Below are 27173 nucleotides of genomic sequence, written 5' to 3'. Positions count from 1 at the left end.
GAGCATTGTAGTTCGCTCTCAGAGCATTTTACGTCCTAACATGGGGTATTTATATACTCAGAAGAGGGGGTTACAAATTTTGGTGGGCATTTCCTCCAATTACCCTTTGTAAAAAGGATAAATTTGGGGAAAAAACTGCACTTTAGTGAAAATTTTTTCTTCTTGATTTACACATCCGACTTTAACGAAAAGTCATGAAACACCTGTGGGGTGTTAAGGCTCACTGGTCCCCTTGTTACGTGCCTTGAGGGGTGTAGTTTCCAAAATTGTATGCCATGTGTGGGTTTTCTGCTGTTCTGGCACCATAGGGGCTTCCTAAATGTGACATGCCCCCCAAAAACCATTTCAGCAAAATTCACTCTCCAAAATCCCATTGTCGCTCCTTCCCTTCTGAGCACTCTACTGCGCCCGCCGACCACTTGACATCCACATATGAAGTATTTCCTTACTCGAGAGAAATTGGGTTACAAATTTTGGGGGGGATTTTTCATCTATTACCTCTTGTAAAAATTCAAACACTGGGTCTACAAGAACAGGAGAGTGTAAAAAATGAAGATTTTGAATTTTCTCCTTCACTTTGCTGCTATTCCTGTTAAACACCGAAAGGGTTAACAAACTTTCTGAATGTAATTTTGAATACTTTGAGGGGTGCAGTTTTCATAATTGGGTCATTTGTGGGGTATTTTTTTTAATAAGAAAGCCCTTCAAATCCACTTCAAAACTGAAGTGGTCCCTGAAAAATTCCGATTTTGAAAATGTTGTGAAAAATTGGAAAATTGCTGCTGAACTTTGAAGCCCTCTGGTGTCTTCCAAAAGTAAAAACATGTCAACTTTATGATGCAAACATAAAGTAGACATATTGTATATGTGAATCAATATAAAATGTATTTGGAATATCCATTTTCCTTATAAGCAGAGCTTCAAAGTTAAAAAAAAATGCTAAATTTTCAATAATTATATATATATATATATATATATATATATATATATATATATATATATATATATATATATATATATAGTCAGCACTGTGATACCTTTTATCAGATTAAATGTTTAGGTAATCAGCTCTGGTCTTTGATCTCTAAATATATGAGCTCACCTTTCTGAAGGCGGCTCTGGTGTAAACACGTTTATCTAAGGGTTAATTTGGTGACTTGCTGGGACTAGTAGTGGATACCCAGAGATCTGGTGGCCTTAACCCTTGCACCATCGCACTCTCTCTAGCGTCTTGGCTGGACCGATAGGGTGTGATAGTGACAGAGGGCATAAGAAATATTTAAAAATTGAGCGTGGATGCAGCTGTGAGTGGGAAATATCAGAAGGATATTGCAGGGGAGGCATCACAGACATCACTTTACACTTTATGCCCGGAAAAACACTTTACAATACGTTGGGTGGGAGATATTAGAGCAATTTGTAAAATAGTTTTTTCTCATCCTACCACTCACTTCTTGGCTATTCTCTTTAAATTACATGCTATTCTGATGGTCATAAACATTTACCGTGCTTAAGTATTCTGGCACACCAGGTTTTAGCTGCATACGTCTGACAGAGCTTCAACATATCCCACTGTATAGGCATATGGTAGTATATGTAGCCTATTCCCAGAGGTAAGCTCTGATAATGTAAGTGAACATATATGGACAATGGGGGAGATTTATCAAAACCTGTCCAGAGGAAAAAATGCCCAGTTGCCCATAGCAACCAATCAGCTCGCTTCTTTCATTTTTAACAAGGCCTCTGCAAAATGAAAGAAGCGATCTGATTAGTTGCTATGGGGTTTTGGATAAATCTCCCCCAATGAGCATATGTTGACCGTTACATCATCGGAGCTTCCCAGAAGCCATTTAGTCTCTTTCCTCCAGAGCTCATCCAAAGCAGTGGTACTACCGACAGCAAGAACAAGTTTTAATCAGCAGTACCACCGCTTTGCAGAGAAAAGTTTTCTGCCGCACTGAGTTTCCATAAAAAGGTACCCAGATGTCTGACATATGCCATACTTTGCATCATTCATTCATAAGTTAATGTCATATCCATTTAATTGGCACACATTTTATAAAGTAAAAATAAAAAATAAATTTGCATAGCCTTAATTTGGGGTATAATGATGATGTACACCAGCCAGATCAAAAGCACTTTTACCTGTCTGATAATGGATCCCTATGAACACATTTAGCAAAGATTTGGCCTTAAACACACCAATTTACAGCCCTCATCATGATTAACAAGAGTTAAATATCAAATTATCGTTGAAGAATAGAGCACATGCGTCCATTGGAAAGTAGGTACCATGCAGCTAAGAAAAAAAAAAATGCCTGTGCTGGGGGAGATTTCTCACTGCTTGTGCAGAGGAAGAGTGGAAAACTTGCACATAGTTACAAGTCAGATTTCAGCTTTCATTTCTCAGGACTCTCTTAAATGAGAAGCAATCCTACTGGTTAACAGGAACTGTTCACGTTTTGAGAAATCTCCTTTAAACGTCATGTGCAGCGTTTTTCAGGCAATTTGCAGTTAACCACGTGTGGTTTTGCCACACAACACTCCACCACCTGTAACCTTTTGTTTGGGGCACAGGTACACTTCTGGTCCAAAATGTGTTTTTTTTTTTTTACTTTTAATATACAGAAATTGGGTGATAGATTACTCTAAGCTTGGAATTGCATTATAGTTAAAAGAATGATAAAAACGTGCGTATGTTAGGTTTGAGTTTATTAAAATGTCCTGCAATCCGGTCCTTGACTATGTACACTGCAACTACATGTTCACTGTTATATTGTTATAAACTCTTAAAAAAAAAAAAGCCTTTATGTTCCATTCACAGAAGGTACTTAACCCCTTAAGAACACAGCCCATTATGACCAGAGCATTTTTGCACAGCTGACCACAGACTTTAAGCATTAACCCCTTAAGGACGCAGGGGTTTTTCAGTTTTTTTTTGCATTTTCATTTTTTCCTCATCATCTTCTAAAAATCATAACACTTTCAATTTTGCACCTAAATTCCATATTATGGCTTATTTTTTGCGCCACCAATTCTACTTTGCAGTGACAGTCATTTTATAAAAATATCCATGGCAAAGCGAAAAAATTCATTGTGCGACAAAATTGAAAAAAAAAATGCAATTTTTTAAATTTTGGGGGCTTCTGTTTCTACGCAGTGCATTTTTTGGTAAAAATGACCTTATCTTTATTCTGTAGGTCCATATGGTTAAAATCATACCCTACTTATATAGGTTTGATTTTGTATTACTTCAAAATTTAAAAAAAAAATTTAAAAAATAAATAAAAACTACATGCATGTATGAGGGCTCAATTTTTGCGCCGTGATCTGAAGTTTTTATCGTTACCGTTTTTATATTGATCAGACTTCTTGATCACTTTTTATTCATTTTTTTCATGATCTAAAAAGTGACCAAAAATACGCTATTTTGGACTTTGAAATTTTTGCGCGTACTCCATTGACCATGCGGTTTAACTAACGATATATTTTTATAGTTTGGACATTTCAGCATGCAGCAATACCACATGTTTATTTTTATTTACACTTTTTTAAATGGGAAAAGGGGGGTGATTCTTACTTTTATTAGGGAAGGTGTTAAATGATTATTATTATTATTTTTTTTTTTTTTACACTTTTTTTTTGCAGTGTTCTAGCCCCCCCGGTGGCTATTTCACTGTACATACCGATCTCATACAAAGATCATTACCGTGCATTGACACGGCAAAGATCAGTGTAATCTGCAGTCGATTGCTCAAAGCCTGAAATCCAGGCTTGAGCAATCAATCGCCGATCGGACGTGACGGAGGCAGATGAGGGGACCTCCGCTCGCTTTCTAGCAGATAGGGACATCGCGATTTCACCGTGATGGTCCTGATCAGCCCGACTTAACTGCTGGGAAGCCTCTACTTTCATTTTAGATGCGGTGATCAACTTTGAACGCCGCGTCTAAAGGGTTAATAGCTCACGGAACAACGATCAGTGCCGAACACTATTAGCCCAGAGTCCCAGCTGTCATTAGCCACTGGGACCGGGCGCAGAGCGTACGCCCTGTGTCCTTAAGAGGTTAATAACTCTGGGAGGCTTTTACTTATGAATTTGATTCAGAGAATGTTTTTCGTGACATTCTACTTTATGTTAGTGGACAATTTTCCTCGATACTTGCATCATTTCTTGGTGAAAAATTCCCAAATTTTTTAACTTTGAAGCTCTCTGCTTTTAAAGGAAAATAGACATACCAAATAAATGTTATATTGATTCACATACACAAAATGTCTACTTTATGTTGGCATCATAAAGTTACAATTTTTTACTTTTGGAAGATATTAAAGGGCTTCAAAGCTCAGCAGCAATTTTCCTATTTTTCACAACATTTTCAAAATCGAAATTTTTCAGGGACCAGTTCAGTTTTGAAGTGGAAAGGAATAGCAGAAGAGTGAAGAAGAAAATTCAAAATTTTTTTTACACTCGCATGTTCTTGTAGACCCAGTTTTTGAATTTTTACCAGGGGTAAAAGGAGAGAAGTCATCCCAAAATTTGTAACCCAATTTCTCTGGGGTAAGAAAATACCTCATGTATGTATGTAAAGCACTCTGCGGGCACATAGAAGGCTCAGAAGAGGGGAGGGTCCACGACATGTCACATTTAGGAAGCCCCTATGGTGCCAGAACAGCAAAAAAATAAAAATAAAAAAACGCACACTATTTTGGAAACTACACCCGTTTTTTTTTTGTTTTTTTTAGGGGTGTAGTTTCCAAAATGGGGTCACATGTGGGTATTTATTTTTTTGCGTTTATGTCAGAACCGCTGTAAAATCAGGGTAGGGGGGACTTGGGCAAACCTTCAGCAGTTGCAAAACTACAACTCCCAGCATGCACTGACTATACAAGCTGGGAGTTCTAGTTATGCAACAGCTGGAGACACATTGAGGTAAGTAAACTCTGTTTCGCAACCAGTGTGCCTCCAGCTGATTTAAAACTAGAACTCCAAGCATGTACGGTCTCAGTGCATGCTAGGCATTGTATTTTTGCAAAAGCTGGAGGCACACTGGTTGCAAAAACACTGAGTTAGGACACACTGTTTCACAACCACTGTGCCTTCAGCTGTTGCAAAACTGCAGATCTCAGCATGCATTGACAGCTGAAGGGCATGCTGAGAGTTGTAGTTATGCAACAGTTGGATGCACTTTTTCATAGAAAAAAAATGTGCCTCCAGCTGTTGCATAACTACAATCCCCAGCATGCACAGACTACCAAAGGGCATGCTGGGAGTTGTAGATGGAACTCCAGCTGTTGCAAAACTACAACTCACAGCATGCCCTTTGGCGGTGCATGCACAGAGTTGTTAAGCAACAGCAGGTGGTGAACAGGCCTCACCTCCTGTTTCCTGCACCGCCGCTCCTGAGGGGACCCCCGCCAGGCAAAGGTAGGAGACCCCCCCCCGCCGGGAAGTGATTAGTTTTCGTTCTGACCGATCAATGACATGATGGTGAGGTGGAACCTGGGTTCTCCCTGCAGCAGCCAGCATTCTTTGCGTAGCTGCGTCTGCAGTTCCGGAAACCGCCGGTCTTCCGAGACGGGGACGTTACGTCACGCCACACCCCCCTCCATTCATGTCTATGGGAGGGGGTGTTGCAGCCGTTACGCCCCCTCCCATAGAAATGAATGGAGGGGGCGTTGAGTCACGACCCCGTCTCGGAAGCCCGGCAGTTTCCGAAACTGTAGACGCAGCTACACATAGAATGCGGGCTGCTGCAGGGAGATCGCAGTGGTCCCAGCAGCAGGCCCCCCTCAGACATCTTATCCCCATCCTTTTGATAGGGGATAAGATGTTTTTGCCCAGAATATCCCTTTAAGGACCAGGGAGCCAGGGAGTACCTGTACGCCCTGTGTCCTTAAGTGGTTAAAGGGGTACCCTGGTGGAATTTTTTTTTTTCCTGGTGCCAGAAAGTTAAAACTGATTTGTAAATTACTCCCATTAAAAACTCAATCCTTCCAGTACTTATTAGCAGCTGTATACTACAGAGGAAATTCTTTTCTTTAGGGATATCTTTTCTTTCACAACCACAGTGCTCTCTGCTGACACTTCTGTCCATATCAGAAACGGTCCAAAGCAGGAGAAAATCCCCATAGCAAACATATGCTGCTCTGAACAGTTCCTAAAATGGACAGAGGTGTCAGCAGAGAGCACTGTGGTCATGACAAAAGAAATCCCAAAAGAAAAGAATTTCCTCTGCAGGATTAAGATTTCTATTAATAGAAGTAAAATTTCAAATATTTAACTTTCTGGCATCAGTTGATTTAAAAATAAAATAAAAACGTTTTCCACCGTACTTGAATACAAAAGATAATAGTAGCAAAAATGGATAACCGCCCACATATTCTTAATATATTAATAAAACTTTAGTCAAAATGTATATACTCTTCTTTATAATGTCAATTAACAGTTGTCCACATATACTTCCTACCAGACTTCATTGCTGAGTCTAAGCTCTTTCATAACTAGTCTATTTAAAGTTGCCCCATTCCAAAAGTTTTTGTTATTTTTTTGCAGGAAGAGTCTTATTTTTTAAAAGGCACACTTTTATTCCTTCACATTTTCATATAAGTTTTTAGGAGTGGGAAAAAAAAATCCAATTTTCTGGCATTTTCAATTTATGCTGTATACTAGTATAACTAACTATTATCTCTTTTGGGGTACATACAACTTCCTAGTCATTATAAATCCTTTTTGGAGTTTTTTTTTTTTTTTTTAAACTGAGCCAGCCTTAGGTTATTTGAATACAATAGGTAGTATTAAAAATTTAGGGGCGAAAGTATATTACTGGGTTGCACTTGCACAGGCAGGTAAAGTGGTTGTCTAGGGATATTGTTTTTTGTAGACAAACCATTAGGAAGTGGCAAGCAGTAGGAACCTGGGCAATAAGAGATCAGACAGAGGAGTATACATTTTTTCTCTCTCTCTCTTTCTTTTTAGGCACACTGACCCATTGGACAACATTTCTCCTTAAGAATCACCATAAAAATAAAATAAAAACCTATAGCCACAACCTAAGCCTAAAAAGATTGCAGAGTTATAAAAGCATTACAAACAGCACCAATATATATATATATATATATATATATATATATATATATATATATACACACACACACACACACACACACACACACACACACACAGTAGGTGGTATAGCAGCTAAACTGTTTCCTTTAAATAGACACTGTCATTAAAACACATTTTGCTATTGCACTCCTTATGGTAAATAAAATACATTTCACTACATGTACTTTTTTTTTTTTAAATTTTTTTTTTATAAAAAAGCTGCCACTAGGTGTCTCCCTACTTGTCCAGAGCACATTTTCCCCCCATTTCTTGCACAGACTTTGGACTCCTGCTGGCCTGGCAGAAGTCCAAAATCAGGAAATACAGTCTGGAGTGCTGAAATGTGTGTGCCGCCTTAGCCAATCATTGCTCATCTCACACACTGAACTGCTCTGGGCTGTGTGTAGCAGAGAGAGAGGAAGTTCTCCCCTGTATGGCGCCAGATTATTTCAGGCTTGCTGGGGAAGTGAGCAGAATATCAACATAGAACAATAAAAATAAAAGGCAGGGGTGGTTTATCATCATGGGTGCAGTGAACTGGGAAGATTATAAAATGTAACAAGATCATGATAAGTAGTCTTTAAACAGGGGTAGCCTGCAACAACAATCAAGTTTGATTGGATCCCACCATTGGGATCCTTAGTGATGGGACATGTATCACCTATCTTGTGAACAAAAATTGTCTGTCCTAAGACAACCCCTTAAAGAACATTTTAGAGATCAGAAAGAGTCAATAACTATAGCACTACCTAACACATGCTTGCATGCTCTTTCGTAATAGTGTAAACAGAGTAGAAAAATCATGGGAACTAGTTTTGACATTGTAACACCACCCACACCAAGCCCAGGCAGTATCTAAACAAGGTGAGGTAAACATATAATGATTATTTGATAACTAATCACAGAATTTTGAATAAATGGAGGGGGAAAACAAAGACCCCCACATTCACTTTAAGATGAAGTTCATCTCACAGCATTTATTGTCTCATTTGTCCGAAGACTTGGAGCTATCCAACTATTTTGTCTGGCAGTCATCATAATTTTGCTTGTAGTGTGTAAACACTGATCTGAAAGCCTAGTCCTTCATGGGCAAAAGGAAGTAAATTTTGTCCACAAAAGGTTAAAAGTACTCTTGACAAAGCATATGGTCCAGCATCATTCAACAACCCCGGACATGGATACTTGTCTAATGGGTGGCAATATATCAATGTAAACCTTGCCTGAAGTCAGATATCAGAATACATAATTCCTACTAAACTACTGATAACAGATAATATAGATAATCAACATGCAAGAAAAGGAAGCCTGATAGAGAAATCAAACTAGAGAGGGTTGTTAAAGTAAAAGGCAGAGGCAAGGCCAACATACCTAACACACTTCACCCACTTCCTGAATCCCTTAAGGTTAACCTCATTCATCTGTGAGAGGTGCAACTATTAAAGTGTTACCACAAATTAAGTTGTAAACACCACAAAACACTTCATTTACTTTTCACAATTTCTGTAGAGGAAAGAATATTTATTCAATGAAAAATCACTTAAAATTCAGAAATCAAATCTAAAGCAAAGAAAAGCAAGCAATGGTAGCAAACAAGTTATACATAAAGATGGGAAAAACAAAACAAGAGCCCCATAGCCAAACAACAGCATGCCAGCTCAGTATAGTGGAGAAAAAGCCTGAAAAGCATTATCATGGCACCCTGTTTCTTTATTCCCTTTTTAGGCTGCATTCACACCACTTTTTTGCAATACAGTTGCCGTATACGTTTTCTATGTGAAAACCGTACGAAACCGTATGAATTGACTCTCCATTGAAAACCTTATGCCAAAAGATGCATCAGGTTGTGTCTGTTTTGCATCCTGTACGGTTTTGTCAGGTTTTTTTCCTGTACCCAAAACCGTAGTCTACCACGGTTTTTGGTCCGGGTGAAAAACTGTATTAAACCGTATAGGTTTTTATTTTATTTTTTTTAACATGGGAGTCAATGGGAACCGTATGTGCATACGGTTCCATACGGTTTTCGACTTTGCAGTTTTTTTTTCTTGGAATTTTAAACAAACAAAGTGAAACTTTATTCAAAATGGAATGAAAAGTTAAAAATGTATAAGTTTTTTTCTTAAAAAACTGATGCAACCGGACACCATTTTCAAACCGTATACAGATAAAACTTTGTACAAATGTTTTGATACAGTTTAGTCAGGTTTTGAGGAATCCGTTTTTCATCAAAAACCTGATACGGGAACTGTATTGCAAAAACGTGGTGTGAATGCAGCCTTAGTTAGATTAACTCCTTTTCAGATAACTTTATAGTGGAAAGTTATTTTCCAGTGGAAGCTAACAAACATATATTATTAAGTTTGACACATCCAGCATTATAATTCTCTCTTTATATTAAACAAAATCCTCATGAAGTGTTAACACACCTAGTCAGACAATGAAGTATGTATCTATCCTTCAGTTATTGGTGAGAAAGGCTGATAACTCAGACTTCAGTTTCCTAGTACAGTTGACAAACTGAAAGCAAACAGTCTGATTGGATGTAATCTGCTCTGCACCTCTCCTTGCCAAATGTGATCAGCGGGCTGGTTATGAAGTGCCAGAACTAACTACTACAAGTATATAAAACCTCAGTTACCCTCACATGACCATTGGACATCAGCAGTGCACTGTATCAAACCAGGAGCATATACTAAGTGGCTGGACTTTTGATATATGCAGCACAACGTGTTTTTGGTTTTTCAAACCTTGTGGGATGGAAGTAGAATTTCAAAAAGTATCAGCAACATCTTTATAACAATCTGTTGAATGTCAAGAGTAGTGAACAAAGAAAAGAAAAGCAGCTAGGGCTATTTTTGCACCACTTGGGTGAATATTAATACCACAATTAAAATCTCATTAATAAATTGTATCTGCGTTTAAAAAATAAAAAGTGTGTGCAGATACTGAGACAAACCTGCCACATTCCTTTCTTAATTGCTTTCTTTTTATCCAGATGAGAATTTTATGTAATAAGCTAGTGCAGCTCCTGAAAGCTTTATCTTCAGTGTGTGCTGTGCCCCTCTTATTAACTAGAAACTATTACGTGTATAAACCCCAAACTAAAAGGAAGCCCTCCCCTCCACTTTACAGAAAGGAGGACTACTCAGGGTATGCCAGCATTAGAGATAACACAGAAGGGAAGGGCACATCTACCTAGTATCTTAATGAATCCCAATATGAATATTTCTTTTCAGATACAAAGTGCAGAATGCATGAAGGTTACCTAGGCGAAAAGGTAACAAAAAGAAAAGGTTTATGGAAAGTATCTTCACAAAACCTCATACATCATCTCTCAGCAAGTGATTGTGTTTTTTTTTTTTGTTTATCGTATATGAAAAGGGAAATTATTATTATTATTTTTTTTTAAATGATGTTAAACTGCTACTTTATACTATACAGCAGGATCCGTTTCTACATTTACTTACATTAGATGGGAAAAAAATACAAAATAAAGATTGTAATAACATACTTTTTACTATACACAATAGTGTAGTTGACTGCGTCTTACAGCAAAATAAACATACTGTAACATAAACGCAGTTTGAACCCACCATTATCAGATTGTAAATTATGCCACTTTATCAATTATCACATGAATACATGACATTGCAGTAATACATACACACACGTGCATGCCTTACATTTATAGGCATATTCTTAACTACAGTTTGTCATTTTCCTCTAGTAACTAGAACAATATACTTTGACACATGCCCAAAACAGAGAAAACAAATTAAGTTAGAAGTTTTTTTTAGTATCTTCAGCAAGGCCTCAAGTCACCTACAATACCCTCTTAATACTGTTCTATAGTTGGATAATAAAACATTAGGGATAATAAAACATTAGAAATAGAATACAAAGTTAAATAAAAAAAATTATATAAATAAAATAACATTTTCTTGTAGAAATCTACATGATTTTTCTTTAAATAACCTACACCATACAAGTGTGACAAGCATTAACTAAATGTATCAATAAAATGCAACATAGCTAAGCAAATCAAGAGAAATATTTGAAATACTGTAACAGTTCTTACACTGAATACACTTTTCTGCATAACATCTATACGGCACTGACAAATTGCAGCCTGGTCAAACAATCTCTGTAAATCACTATGTGGTACAGGAAGAGTTAATAACCAAACCCCAAAACTTCAGCGTAGGCACAATTTCTTCTTGGCACAAATCAAGTTACCCAGAATATCATTAAGTGCCAAACAAGAGCGACTGACATAGAAGAGCAACTCCATTAGCAAAAGACAGAAAATAAACAAACAAAACTATTATGTCCAACCAAGTCTCAGCCTACTGTTATAAAACATCCCATCTTCAGATCGCAGCAGCGGGAGGGGTTATCAGAATAAAAAAAAAATATTCAACTGCTAACTCTGCTTTATAATATAATTTGTAAATATATTTCGGTAGGGGGAAAAAAAAAAAAAAAAAGGGGGGGGGGGGGGGGGGGTTCCAATATTGCCCTAAATATTCAGACTGTGAAAGAAGCAAGAACAGGTTCAGAACAGATGTAAAATTCTTGCCACACTAAAGCAGCACAATAATATTGGGGTCCACTATTTTAGCACCCAATATTTACGTGCTGCTAAAGCAGAACAGATAGCAGCAGCATTGTCTTCCACAGGCATCGTGTCACTCTGTAACCACTGGGTCTATTCCATAAAATACTAAAGCAGCAAATAATGATTAGTATCTGTAATAGAGCATGCAAATCATGATGTGCTGCTACAGCTTTTTAAGGATTTGCAAACTGGTCTACCACCTTGAAGGAGACACTATATGAAACCTAAATCTATTCCACTTAGAACACTTAAGAAGTATGACAAATTATTTCACATTACCTGCAAAATAAGAAACCTGTTGTGATCCAAATCAATGCCGTGACTTCTGAGCAAAACACCAACATCCTTAAAAGATTTCTTTTTTCCACTAATGTGGTAGACGGAGGAGTTATCTTTATAAGCAGTTCTGGATACATAGAAGTTGCTGTTGGGAATTACTTCAAAATCATCCCCTTCCTGTCAGAGAACAATAAAATACGAGTAAGTTCTATTCTTCTTACACAACTGTAATAAAAAATTATCCAGGATAGCAAACGACTAACAGTTATATCAGCAGAGATGACAGAACTTCCATCATGATGGACGCAGAACAATCATCTGTTAACAACTAACTGTAACACCTATTTAATCTGATATGACTGGGCCCTAAAAACTAGTCTGCTTCTTACATTAACCTCCATACGTTTAACAATAGCAGCAAAGACTGTCAGTGAGGACACAACACATTCATGCCAGGGTGGGCCACTAGATAAAAGTATATACTCATAATAAAAGGCATTGGACAATAGAAGAGAATATCAGCACGTAAACAGGAAACAAACAAAACCAGAGCTGGGAGGAGTATTACGAGACAAGATATGAGCGAAAATAGAACAATCATGCACACAAAAGAAAAGGAAAAATGTTTAAAAAAAAATTATATATATATATATATATATATATATATATATATATATATATATATATAAATATATATAAAGGTGGGTGTGCAACAAAAAAATATGATTTTATGTGGAAAAAATAACAGAAATGTCAAAATTTGATTTACACAAATCTCTAAATGGACAATGAAAAGGAAAGAAGAGGCCTCACCTTGTCTATGATTTTTTGGAAATGTACTTCGACTGTACAACTCTCAATATCTTTGTGTCCGTCGGAATTATGGATCAACACAGACAGCTTTTTGGATCGGATTTTTTGCGCTCGATACCCGAACACAAAAAGCATTGAATCGATCACGTTGGATTTTCCACTGCCATTGGGCCCAATGATACAGGAAAAACGCTAGGCAAACAAAAACAAGGGGTGTAAGAGATCCGTATCTTTATGACGTTGTCTCCTATGTTCATTATACTTTATTTTTTTTAAGCCCAAGTCATCACTTGGGGCTGCCAAAGAAACTACTGTAGAGTACAGCAGCCTGAAACTAAGTGAATTACATGCAGATGTTTACATTGCTCCCCTGTCAGCTAGAAGCATAGGGATTAGTCTTCTAGAAGAAGCTGCTACCATCCAAAGCCAATAACTAAATAAAAGCTTTTACCTTATGGAAAGGGCCCAGAATGCGTTCTCCTGCGTATGATTTGAAGTTCTGGTTTACAATATGGGTTATCATGAGACGAGGAGCTCCAGCTTCATTGGTCATTGCTGGAGGTGGGGGAGGAGGGATGCTACTCAGAATCTCCTCTAAACTTCGAATATCCAGAACCTCGTTTGGAGTCTCTAAAAAGGACAAAAAATAAATAAATGTGTAGATGTCATTCTTCTAGCAGAAAATACCAAGTAACTGTCCATAAGGATATACAGGTTGTACCCATAGTAGTGTGTGCCACAGGCTCTGGGATACTGATAAACGCCCTTCCTCCTCCTGCAGCCCCCACCCCTCCTGTTGGGATTTTACACCCTTTTCTAGATAGTAGGCACACAACCAGCAATGAAAAGTTCTATGTCCCAAAGATGGCACCTAAGGGACAGCACCTGGAACAATGCACACTCACGCGATATAAAAGCCGCACTTGTGTGGATGACAGCCCGTAGCCGTACCGCGGCCAGCGAACGGTTAAAAGCGCCTGTCACTGTCCCAGAGCTGCGCACACAAAGGCGCCCCCCTCCCCCGCCCGCTCCCCCAAACATCGCAGCCTCAGCGCAGAGGAGGAGGGGGGGTGCCCCCTGCACATCGCCGATCACACCATGGGCATCCATACCTGCTGCTGCCGGCTCCTCTACATCCGCCGGGGCGTCTACAGGAGCGGCAGAGTCACTCTCATCCATGGGCTCCTGGGCTGCAGCCGTCTTGGTCTTTTTAGGCGGCATGGTGATGAAGATCTGGAGCCAAAACACAACAAATCCAATGAGAAGACAGTCCCAGTAAAGCAGCGTGTCCTCAGCTGGTGTCCATAATAGGAGTGGTAGTCACTGACAGAGGAGTAGTATCACTCTTACAGAGGTGTCACTGCCTTCTAGATTAATAGAACTAATAATAAAGATTTATAAATATAACGATAACGTCCCGTGCGACTCCCACTAGAATGACACTATGCTGGGAGACGTAGTTCTCCAACATCTGGAGAGCCACAGGCTGGAAACCACTGGTGTGATGCTGTAGAGCAGTGGTCTCCAACCTGTGGACCTCCAGATGTTGCAAAACTACAACTCCCAGCATGCCCGGACAGCCGAAGGCTGTCCGGGCATGCTGGGAGTTGTAGTTTTGCAACATCTGGAGGTCCGCAGGTTGGAGACCACTGCTGTACAGTCCACTCTTCCACCATACTGCTAAGTATCAATGAGAGGAGCAGATGTCATCCAGAAGCGAGAATCCGCTCAGGTACCGTCCTTCGTGTACACGGTGCCCAGGCTGGAGAGAGCGGTATGTGCGGATGACAGCTGTGCGTGCACACTCCCCCATCCGCCGCCTGTCAGCCCAGCTCCATCCCGCTAAAATGAAAATAAATGAAAAAAAAATATATATATACGAGACGGCTGTGAGGAGAATCACCTGAGGAGTGTCGCCCGCCGCGCCGCCGTCTCACCCGCCCGATTATTATTATTTTTTTTGCCGGTGTGTGGAGCCTTGTGTGAGCGCCGTTTCCCCGGTTAAGGCGCAGTTTTTCCGCGGGATGCTCAGTGCTCGCCTGCTAGCGCCTCAGCTACTCCACTCGAAAATGGCGCCCAAAATCTTAAACTCGAACCGAAGTTCGTTACTAACGCGCAGTGCATGCTGGGATCCTACTCAGATTTGAAAAAAAAACAAAAAAAAAAAAAATATGGGGGCTGGCTGCCATGTTTTTTTTTTATTTTTTTTCCCCCTGAGATGCAGAAAACCTAACGACGACGACGACACCGCCGCTGCGGGACGTAATGGGCATAGGACGCCACAACGGGCACTGTAATAACGGTAATTACTACAGGCACGACAATAATTGACGGTTACAGAACTACTAGGCGGTTTGAGGGGGCGGGGCTAGGTTGCGGAGCAACGGAAAGAGACGTTTATTAGAGGCGTGGCTATGCAAAGGATGGCTTAACGGGGCGGCTCCGGACTCGGTTGATTGGTTGACGCCGGAACACGTGATTAATCAGGGCGGCTATTTTTAAGTGTCATAAAACATCAGAAAGAAAAAAAAAAGAAAAGTTCTCCGCTGACAGAGCAAAGAGATTATGATTGTAATAAACTCTTCACCACTCCGACATATTTAGTTATCATAGTCACGGAGACCGCTTCTAAGAATCACTTCGCTCTAAAGACTTAAGCGCGTCTGCCAATATCCAACATGGCGGTGATTTCTCCGTTATCGGGATATATTAGCTTGAGTGTTTTTAGTTGATAAGGCAGATTCGGTAAAACTTCCCGCTTTCTACCTCCCATGACGAGTATACTGACACAGAACACGTTTCACCGGTTTGGTTGTAGGATCTCGTGTAGCCATCAAAGTCTCGCGAGCGGTAACCATAGCGACCGAACGCGGCGACAAACCTGGAGGGGGAGCATAGCTGAGACTGCAACAGGGAGAGAAGGCCTTATCTGGTGTGACCCGGGGCAGGTAATGTGGGGGGCAAATGTTCATACATTGTGCTGCTGGCCCTTACCTGGGGGTCCCCCTACGGCAGTGTTTCCCAACCAGGTTGCCTCCAGCTGTTGCTAAACTACAACTCCCAGCATGCCCGGACAGCCAAAGGCTGTCCGGGCATGCTGGGAGTTGTAGTTTAGCAACAGCCGGAGGCAACCTGGTTTTGAAACCCTGCCCTACGGGCTAGTGATCCACTGCCAGCAATGTACATGGTCTGAGGCAGCACCCCACACCCTGGTGCTTTCTGGCTGTTGAGAAAACTACAACTCCCAGCATGCCCTCACAATCTTCAGCTATCATGGCATGCTAGGAGTTGTAGTTTTTCAGTAGCCACAGGTTTGTGAGCACTGGTCTAATGATACTGTTCTATAGCATTGTTTCTCCACCAGTGTGCCTCTAAGGGTGCATACACACCACGTTTTTATCATACTGTTTTCAATCAGTTTTTGTAAAGAAAACCGTATGGCAAACAAAAAAACGAAAAAAAAAACAAAAAACGGATGGAACAGTATGGGGAAAAGTAAACCGTATGCGTTTTTAAACTGTATACTGTTTTAAAAATGCATACGGTCCGTCCGTTTTTATAAAAAATGTAAAAAAAAATACATTTTTGAAAATTTTGTCCATTTTTAATGGGAGGGGTGTTGGGTGTGGACTTTAGGATGCAAATGAGCATGTGCAAAGTAAAAAACCGTATACCGCTTCCCGTATGGAACCGTATACATGTGCGTTTCCCATTGACGTCCAAGTAAAAAAAAAAAAAAACGTATGCAGTTGCAGTACGGTTTTTAAACCGGAGACAAAATCGTGGTAAACCACGGTTTTGACTCCGGTTTAAAAACCGTACTGCAACCGCATACATTTTTTATTTTTAACATGGATGTCAATGGGAAACGCACATGTATACGGTTCCATACGGGAAACGGTATACGGTTTTTACTTTGCACATGCGCATTTGCATCCTAAAGTCCCCACCCAACACCCCTCCCATTAAAAATGGACAACATTTTCAAAAATGTATTTTTTTTTACATTTTTTATAAAAACGGACGGAACTGTATGCACTTTTAAAAACAGTATATGGTTTAAAAAAACATACGGTTTACTTTTTTCCCATACTGTTCCATTTTTTTTTTTTTTCTGCCATACGGTTTTCTTTACAAAAACTGATTGAAAACAGTGTGGCAAAAACGTCATGTGAACCCAGCCTAAATATGTCACGTGACAAGTGTGAGCCAACGAGATGTGATGGAGGCGCCTCCATCACATCTCATTGGCTCACACTTGTCACGTGACATATTTAAGCGTCACGCATCGACGCGCACGGCAGTCTCAGTTTGGCTATCACAGGGAGAGGATCTCCTCTCCCTGTGATAGCTGAAGCTGCACGGAGCTCACATGGGCGCTGTGGCCCAATCGGCCCACAGAACCGCATACATTTAGTCAGCCATACATTTTTACTCTATTATACATCTACAGCGCTATCGGGATCCCCATGCCCGATAGAGCTGTCAGCGTGCCCACGCCCGCAGCTCTACTCCCCGTCCCCCGTTAACGCTCAGCGAGCGGGGAACATAGTTACATAGTTAGTACGGTCGAAAAAAGACATATGTCCATCAAGTTCAACCAGGGAATTAAGGGGTAGGGGTGTGGCGCGATATTGGGGAAGGGATGGGATTTTATATTTCTTCATAAGCATTAATGTTATTTTGTTCCAGGAATGTATCTAATCCTGTTTTAAAGCTGTTAATTGTTCCTGCTGTGACCAGTTCCTGAGGTAGACCGTTCCATAAATTCACAGTCCTCACGGTAAAGAAGGCGTGTCGCTCCTTGAGACTAAACCTTTTCTTCTCCAGATGGAGGGAGTGCCCCCTCGTCCTTTCGGGGGGTTTAACCTGGAACAGTTTTTCTCCATATTTTTTGTATGGGCCATTAATATACTTATATACGTTTATCATATCCCCCCTTAAACGTCTCTTCTCAAGACTAAACAATTGTAACTCCTTTAATCGCTCCTCATAGCTAAGATGATCCATGCCCCAGAAAGTAGAGCATCGGGCGCAGGTAAAGTAGTGCAGCTTCAGCTATCACAGGGAGAGGAGATCCTCTTACTGTGATAGCCAAACTGAGACTGCCGTGCGCGTCGATGCGTGACGCTTAAATATGTCACGTGACAAGTGGGAGCCAACGAGATGTGATGGAGGCGGAGCATTTCATTCCATGGCAAATTTCATTCTACGGCACTGCACCGGAGGTACCCTAGTTGGGAAACACTAGTTGGGAAATGCTCCGCCTCCATCACATCTCGTTGGCAAGTTTTTGGCAAATTTCATTCTACGGCACTGCACTGGCCGTTGCAAAACTACAACTTCCAGCATGCCCGGACAGCCTTCGGCTGTCCGGGCATGCTGGGAGTTGTAGTTATGCAACAACTGGAGGCACCCTGGTTGGGAAACCTCGCTCTAACTGTTGCAAAACTACATCTTACAGCATGCCAACATGTCCGAATGCACGAGAGTTGTAGTTTTGCAATAGCTGGAGGCATCCCGGTTGGGAAACACTGTTCTATAGAGAACAGATAACACTGAGTAAGTTTATACACTGGGATATATATATATATATATGGTCCTAGCATTGGGACCCCACATAATCAGACGTCATGAGAAACCGATCCTGTAAACATCTTCATGTTAGGTTTTGTTCAAATTGGAGAAGATTTATGAAAACCTGTCCAGAGGTAAAGTTGCTGAGTTGCCCATAGTGACCAATCAGATCGCTTCTTTCATTTTTGAAAAGACCTGTGAAAAATGAAAGAAGTAATCTGATTGGTTGCTATGGGCAACTCAGCAACTTTTCCTCTGGACAGGTTTTCATAAATCTCCACCATTATGATTATGCTGTCCGTGGCACGTATACGTTGGCAGTGTCAGAACGGGATGCTGATGTGGATATGGCATCTATCTTGTGAACATGGCTTTACTAGAAATCTGATGCTTCGCTGTAAAGAGCTGTTCACATTTCCATTTGTAGTTTTACCGTTTAATCATAAAAGAACAATTGATGTGACCGATGCCAGCGCGCCCGAAAGACTTTATTGGCTATAATTCGGTTTCTGTCATAGTGCCTAATTTACTGAAAATGTTCCTATTTTGTGTTATTATTTATGGCAGATTTGAAAGAATCTGCAACTGTGGCTCAGAATGCAGATGTGAACAGGGCCTAAGTAATCAGTTATTGATTTAAAGGGGTCCTCCGGTGGAAAACATTTTTTTTTTTTTTTTAAATCAACTGGTGCCAGAAAGTTAAACAGATTTGTGAATTATTTCTATTAAAAAAAATCGTAATCCTTCTAGTACTTATTAGCTGCTGAATACAAAAGAGGAAATTATTTTCTTTTTGGAACACTGTGCTCTCTGCTGACATCATGACCACAGTGCTCTCTGCTGATATCTCTGTCCATTTTAGGAACTGTCCAGAGCAGCATATGTTTTCTGTGAGGATTTTCTCCTACTCTGGACAGTTCTTAAAATGGACAAAGGTGTCAGCAGAGAGCACTGTGGTCAACTCTGGACAGTTCTTAAAATGGACAGAGGTGTCAGCAGAGAGCACTGTGGTCATGATGTCAGCAGAAAGCTCTGTGTTCCAAAAAGAAAATAATTTCCTCTTTAGTATTCAGAAGCTAATAAGTACTGGAAGGTTTTTAATAGAAGTCATTTACAAATCTTTTTAACTTTCTGGAACAAATTGATTAAAAAAAAAAAAGTTTTCCACCGGAGTACCCCTTTCCTTTCCAGGGAAAAACTTTTATATATTTATTTATTTATTTTTATTATTATTATTATATCAACTGGCTCCAGAAAGTTAAACAGATTTGTAAATTACTTCTGTTAAAAAAATTTAATCTTTCCAGTAGTTATCAGCTGCTGAAGTTGAGTTGTTTTCTTTCTTTCTGACAACAGTGCTCTCTGCTGACACCTCTGCTTGTCTCAGGAACTGTCCAAAGCATAAGAGGTTTGCTATGGGGATCTGCACCTACTTTGGACAGTTCATGAGACAAGCAGAGGTGTCAGCAGAGAGCAGTGTTGTCAGACAGAAAAGAACAACTCAACTTCAGCAGCTGAAGACTGAAGTAATTTACAATTCTGTTTTAATTTTCTGGAGCCAGTTGATATATATGTTTTTTCCCTAATCCCTTTGATGACATGGATAGATACATGCGCCACAGGCGACTATTTTATACTTTATGATGGATATGTTCTAATCAATTATCTTGCAGGTACTGCGAATATAAGCGCTAGATCAGCGGCAGGAACGTGATGGTGTATAAGTCAAACTTGTCTACTGATTCTAGCCGCATGTGGCCAACAACCAGTTTGTTTTCCCACTCAGGGCCCATGCACACTACAGTCAGTGCTTCCAAAAGGAATTCAGCTTGGACATTCTGATGCAGCAGAGTATCTGCCAATAGGATTCCGCTGTAAACTGCACACTCCTGAATTTTAGCGGTGGAGCTTTCCTGAACATGTTCATTTTTACAGTGGAATACTGTGCATAATACATTGCTGTCTATGGGGACCGGCAATGTCCGTGAGGTCCTAGCCCTGACTGATTCAGTCAGTGTCGGCTGCCCTCGAGATCTCCTCCTGGAGTCTATACGACAGAGATTCCGTAGTGTCCATAGACCCTAAGGGCCCTTTCACATGGCTGAATTTTAAATCTGTGAACAGCAGACGCCAGCGATAGGGCCCCTTTGTAAATATACTGTCTCCATAGACGACAATACAGTCTTGAGCGGATTCTGCTATGTGCACGGTGCAGCAGAATCCTATGATATCAATAGGAGGCTGTTGCAACAGAATTTTTCAGTGCGTACATTCCATCTAGTGGACATGGGTATGTCCACAAGTGCGTATTGTACTGCAGATTTTCTGCTGATAAGTCAATAATAAAAATCACCTGCAGAAAACCTGCAGCAAAATATGCACGTGTGAATGTATCTTATGGTGCCTGAAAATCTTATCCATAAGTATCTGATCGCTCATGTTCCCACTACTGGGACACCCACTAATCATGAGGACTGGGCCCATTACTTTGTTTGAAGAAGTCACTGTCCGACTGATGAAGATAGCGTAGCGCTGTAGAGATTGAATGGGACAGTAGGGCCCATGGATGTTAAAGGGGTACTCCGGTGGAATTTATTTTTTTTTTTAAATGATCTGGTGCCAGAAAGTTAATCAGATTTGTTAATTACTTCTATTTAAAAATCTTACTCCTTCCAATACTTATCAGCTGCTGTATACTACAGAGGAAGTTATTTTCTGTCTGACCACAATGCTCTCTGCTGACACCTCTGTCTGTATCAGGAGCTGTCCATCGTAGGAACAAATCCTCATAGCAAACCTCTCCTACTCTAGACAGTTCCTGACATGGACAGAGGTGTCAGCAGAGAGCACTGTGATCAGACAGAAAATAAATTAAAAAGAAAAGAACTTCCTGTGGAGCCTACAGCAGCTGATAATTACTGAAAGGATTAAGATTTTTAAATAGAAGTAATTTACAAATCTATTTACGGTAACTTTCTGGCACCAATTGATTAAAAAAAATAAAATGTTTTCCACCGGAGTAGCCCTTTAAAGGTCTGTTAGGCTCTTTTTTTTTTTTAAATATAAACGGCTCCTAAACAGGTTGAAGCACAGAAGGATCCAATTGACTTTGCGTAGGGTCCGTCAGGTGTCCGTTTTATTAGAGGAGTTGAGTGGAGAAAAAAACGGACATGCAGTGATGTTTCTCCGCTATTCTCCCGTCATTTTCTAACGGATCTCCCTTTAGAGGAGCTCAGTGGCAGAGTAAAAATAGCCTAACGAAGCAGCAACATGGGTTTATGCAGGAACGGAGGTCAGTGCTAGATTGGACCAGTGTGAAGCTATGGATGATGTATATTTGGACTTTTCTGAGGCATTTAATAGTGTGCCGCACAAAAGGTTAATACATAAAATGAGGATGCTGGGACTAGGGGAGGACATATGTAAATGGGTTAGCAACTGGCTCAGTGATAGTAACTGTAATAGTTATTAATATCCGGATACTTCTGTAGTAACCTCTCCAATTTATTCCATTCTTCTAGGTATCCAGTTACCTTACAGACACATTTGAGTTTCTTTACAATGAGGCTGAAGACTTCTTTATTGAAAGAACCAAAGCATATCCTTTACAATAAATATCCACAGCTGATTTGGATTTGTTGTTTAAAAAAAAAAAAAAAAAGCACATTCGCGGGTATGATTTATTTACTGTGCCTAGGGCAGGGACTGAGGGGGAAGCTGCATGACATATGGATTTAAAAGGATACTACGGTGGAAAAAAAAAGTTTTTTTTTTTTTAATCAACTGGTGCCAGAAAGTTAAACAGATTTGTAAATTACTTCTATTTAAAAATCTTAATCCTTCCAGTACTTATCAGCTGTTGTATGCTCCACAGGAAGTTCTTTTCTTTTTGAATTTCTTTTCTGTCTGACCACAGTTCTCTCGGCTGACACCTCTGTCCATGTCAGGAACTGTCCAGAGTAGGAGAAAACCCCCAAAGCAAACCTATCCTGCTCTGGAAAGTTCCTGACATTGACAGAGATGCCAGCAGAGAGCACTGTGGCCAGACAGAAAGGAAATTCAAAAAGAAAATAACTTCCTGTGAATCAGGCAGCAGCTGATAAGTGCTGGAAGGATTAAGATTTTTTAATAGAATTTATTTACAAATATGTTTTTAACATGTTGGCACCAGTTGATTTAAAAATTTAAAGGTTTTCCACCTCAGTACCCCTTTAAATAAAATACATAGTATGCACCAGACATGAATGGAGGGGCGTGGCGTGGTGTCACGAGGGGGGTATGGCTATGCCGTCATGATCATGGCCTCCAGCTCCAAGCGTTCTGAACAAAATGTTGGGAACCCAGTAGCACCGAAGAAGCGCTCCAGGATTTTTTTTTGTTTTGCTTATATGGTGCAGCATAGGCTATTACAGAATAACATAGAGATTTTTCTCTATGCATATGCTTTGTGCTTACCTGTTTTTGCTGATGTGGCAGGCATGAGTTAAGTTTGGCTCCATACTGGATGCAATTCCATGTCTAATATGGATTCCTAATGCAGCCAACATTTCACATAAATCCTCTGGCTTTAGTTGTGGCATTTTATCACTTCACCTGGTCATCCTGATCTAATCAAGATAAGGCCATTTCACATTATGCAGTTTTGATGCAGTTTTCTTATAAATAGTACGTTTTTTAGAGATATATTGCCATGAGGTGAAAGTGATTTCACCTGTTATCACAAGTAAAGTGTTTTATGAAGACGTGAAGTCTTAAGGCTGTGATTACTTACATTTTTACAGAATTTTTTCACACGTTTTTATTTCATTTTGGCTGATTTTGCTATCAATTTTCCAAAATCAAGTTAAAACTTACATATTTTTCTTGTGATTTGCACAGTTGTGGTAAAAAAGGGCAATTTATACCTTGCGGGTGTGCATGATATTGGCAAAAATAAATAAATAAAAAAACAACCTGGAGAGCTTAGTGGAGAAAGGGCACAGCTCTTGTCCATAACGAAGCCATCCACACAGTGCTTCCATATAACCATGCATGCCACATAGTACCGTCACTTCTTAGGATACATTCACAGGATGAATTCTGAAGAGTATAGAGCTATACTTCCTTTAAGAACCCCTTTAAAGGCAATTCAGTTTGCTCATATGCATCTTCCAAGTCTTGCATTAAAGGGGTACTCCGGCCCTAAGCTACTATTGCATTGAGGGGGCGTGGCATCACAAGTGGGCAGAGTCGTGACCTAACGATACTCTGCCCCCGTGGTCGTGAGGCTTCAGACACTGAGCCTCCAGCGCTTCATGCAGATGAGACAGGTGGGTGCTGCATGAGCGATTGCGGTGGTCCCCATTGGCGGAACCCCCACGATCAGACATCTTATCCCCTATCCTTTGGCTGGAGTACCCCTTTAATCTATGAACAGTACAGGGTAGAGAGGATGTGGCTTTTGACTACTTACAGCCCTCTTTTCTCTTTATAAGTTGGATTTGGCTGTCTTAAAAGAATTATACATCCTTAAAATGCCTAAAATGTAAATTCAGTTTAAAAGATTGGGTTGTGTATCAACGCTATTACACCAGTTTTCTGGCATAATTGTACTGAAAAAGTGTCATTCAGCATAAATCCTATATATATATATATATATATATATATATATATATATATATATATATATATAGGTCACAGCTGTTTTTCGAGTGCAAACAACTTTGCGTTCATAAAAGGGTCTTGAACTTCCAGACTTATTTTCCATGAAATATCATCTTAGAGAAATGACCAGAGCCAGTTTACAGCTTGCATTGTTCGGTAAAGGAGGCCACGTCCCCCGCTAGATATATGCCATACAGCGAAGACTACACTTCTCCCTTAGATGTTGCGTGCCCTTACATATTGTAAGAAAAACTTACTGACTCATCTTGTGTTTTAAGATTATTGTCCCTTCCCCTTAAAGGAATGAGCGGATGTGGTTTAGACTGTAGAGCAAATAAAGGTGGAGTGTAGTGACTGTGCCATTATGTTACGTTTATGACCTTCTGTAGGCTGGTGGTCACAGCTGTGGCTTTAGGATATAATCTTCGTGTCCCACTTCATTTAATACATGACAAACAAAGACTTAATATGTGACAAGCAAACAATGTTTTAGTACTTTGTATGTACTTATTTATTATTTAAATGAGTATTCAAAGTTTTGAAACTTTGTGGTTATTCCAAGGATTTCCATGTCCTGGTGATCTAAGCTTGGAGACCATATTTTTATTTCCGCATACATGTTATATACATACAAGCACATATGCAATAAAGTTCAGATAATCCAGCACCCAGTGGTTTGGAAATTCTACTAAACCTACATAGGACAGGGATGGCCCTATTGTCAGAATAGAAGGAATTTACCTGATAGTCTGGCATTGCAAACTCTTATCTCATCTATACTTGCATTGTATGTACACTTACACACTGATGAGTCCTAACTATAGCTATTATTATTATTAGCCCCGCCTCCCATCCTTAAAGGAAAACTGTCACTAGTTTCACCTACACTAACCAATGGTACTGGCTGGTAGTGCGGGTGACACTGATTAAAATGATTCCTACCATGAGCCAATCCGTTGCTGCGTTATTCTTCTTTTTCAGATTATGCTAATTAGCAGATCGGGGCAAGGGCAGGGGTACAATCTCTCCCTCGGACATAGTGACGACTGCGCTGTTTGTTCAGCACTCAGCTCATCAATATTCATTTCATCCCCCCGCCTCGCCGCTCTGTGTCAGTGCCTACTTTTCATGTGCTGCCTCCTGGGCACACTAGCCGCGGCTAATTCGGGTGTATCCAGGAAGCATCACATTACAAATATGTTTAATTTCACATAATGCATTAGACCTATTTATCTTCATGGTTAAACCCCTTTTAATAAATATTCAGAATCTCTTTGTTCTGCACATAGCTGCTATGTGCTGTTAGATCCCGGGCATACATACATGCAGATCTCCAGCATAGCCATCCCAAACTATCGCCGCACAAGTGGGAGTTTACAACACGTAGTGGCTATGTGCAGAAGAGGGAGATTTAGAATATTTATTAGCGAACTTGCATCAGGGACCAGCGTGCACCAATGTCCTAAGGAACACCCTGATTGCCAAAGACCCTAAGTACATATGAGTTTTTTGTTTTTTTTTAGTGATATCTCAGGAGTGGCGTCACAAAGGATTTTAAAGCGTACCCGTCAGATCCAACAAAAAAAGCGTACCCGTCAGATCCAACATTTTTTTTTTATATATCACTCAGTACCTAATCCTGACCATGTACATCTAATTTTTATGTGTCCAGCACCTTTATTTATTTTTTTATTACACTTTTTTAATTTAGCTCACTAGTCTGAATTCCTCTCAAAGGGAGGGGGTGTGGCCTCACTGTGCAGGTCTCCGCCCCCTCCCTCAGTATGAAGTCTGCTCACATCTCCCCTAGCATTAGCAAAACTACAACTCCCAGCTTGTCCTCACTGACAGTAGTGGGACACAAGCTGACAGTGGGAGGATTTTTCCTCCAGATGTGAGCCCTGCACTCACAGCTGTCAATCAAGGAACTGTGTCCATGACGTAGGTGATGATGCATGGACACAGCAGGACTAGTAATTGTCCAAGCAGGCGGGGGAGGGGGGGGCAGTTCATTGACTGACTTTTTCAGAATGAAATACTGAAAATCTTCTAATGAAAGCAATTGCAAAACCTATTGGTTACACATGCTTTACGACATATCAAAAGTTTTTGTATCTGACAGTGCCCATTTAAGGTAAAGACCAATGTGACCAGCCGTCCTATCAAACAGTACCAGCAGGTTGGTGCAAGTGACGCTGCTCTCAGTTTCCCATTAATGTTATGTTATAGCTGATTGGTGTAAGTAAACCTTAGTTCAGTAATACTATCCGCAATTTTTTTTTATACTTTAAGATATCAATAGTAATGAATGTTGCTTCTAGAATATTTATAAATGTACATGGCTTGCAGATTGTTTTTTAAACTTTAAAATGAGAACCGTGATCAATTGGATGTCTGCCTTTCAGGCTAAAACTTCTGTCTTTTATTTGGTCAAGTGTTTTTACTGAAAGCCCATATGTTAAACTCCTTAATCCCACTGTACATAAGGAGCTGGTTAGCTGTGTGGGCTGGACCTCTGCGGATGAACTCTATTCCTGCAGTGATGACCACCAGATTTTAAAGTGGAACTTAGTAAATGGCGAAACTTCTTTGGTTGTAAAACTCCCAGATGATACGTATCCTATTGACCTTCACTGGTTCCCCAAAAATGTGGGCAGCAAAAAGCAGGGGCAGTCTGACATGTTTGTACTTACAAGTTCTGATGGTGAGTATTTTATCAGTATACAGCCCCCATATATTTACTAGTAAAAAAAAAAAAATCAGAATTGGAAAACTTTCTGTCCTGATTATGTATAATTCCTTACCATTTGTTTGTAATAATAATATTTAATACTCATTATCACTATTATAAGCATGGGAATAGTGTTTCCCAGTATTGCAGATACTGTTTAATGTACTGCATATGTATTTTTTTCTATGATGGCAAAATCCAGAAAAATAGAATATGTTATATGCTTGTTGTGATCATTGGAATGTGCTTCCATCACAGCCATGATGATCATTTTTAACTGTCAACATTTAGGCTGGGTTCACATGGTGCATTTTTTAATGTATTGTGACTGTAAGGGAATAAAACTCACCTCTGAACTTCATTCTGATTTACTATTAATCTCCACACTATTGCGATACGGTTACAAAAAAA

General features: G+C 40.0%; 2 protein-coding genes across 11 annotated transcripts in view; one reads left to right on the top strand and one right to left on the bottom strand.

Moving 5' to 3' along the window:
• Positions 1-15729, bottom strand: part of SMC4 (structural maintenance of chromosomes 4) — a 99308-nt gene extending 83579 nt beyond the window's left edge. Inside the window, exons 1-5 of one of the 5 annotated variants that reach the window (XM_056565061.1) lie at positions 15578-15729; positions 13924-14044; positions 13263-13441; positions 12812-13003; positions 11999-12175 (exon numbers count right to left, since the gene is read on the bottom strand). In XM_056565061.1, the coding sequence (XP_056421036.1) occupies positions 11999-12175; positions 12812-13003; positions 13263-13441; positions 13924-14032 (657 nt within the window). In that variant the 5' untranslated portion in view covers positions 14033-14044; positions 15578-15729. The other 4 variants (XM_056565060.1, XM_056565058.1, XM_056565059.1 and 1 more) reach the window with 4 other exon arrangements.
• Positions 14976-27173, top strand: part of IFT80 (intraflagellar transport 80) — a 188790-nt gene continuing 176592 nt past the window's right edge. For 3 of the 6 annotated variants that reach the window (XR_008891127.1, XM_056565065.1, XM_056565063.1), the window contains exons 1-4: positions 15107-15382; positions 15630-15759; positions 21910-21989; positions 26517-26735. Coding sequence is in view for 5 of the 6 variants with exons in the window: in XM_056565065.1 (XP_056421040.1) it covers positions 21950-21989; positions 26517-26735 (259 nt within the window). In the remaining variant the exon portion in view is untranslated. Of the gene's footprint in view, positions 15383-15629; positions 15760-21909; positions 21990-26516; positions 26736-27173 lie in introns of all 6 variants that reach the window. The other 3 variants (XM_056565066.1, XM_056565068.1, XM_056565067.1) reach the window with 3 other exon arrangements.

Source organism: Hyla sarda, chromosome 3, assembly GCF_029499605.1.
Source record: "Hyla sarda isolate aHylSar1 chromosome 3, aHylSar1.hap1, whole genome shotgun sequence".
NCBI classification, from domain to species: domain Eukaryota; kingdom Metazoa; phylum Chordata; class Amphibia; order Anura; family Hylidae; genus Hyla; species Hyla sarda.
Note: the sequence above shows the minus strand (reverse complement) of the source record. Positions and strands in the feature narration are given on the sequence as shown.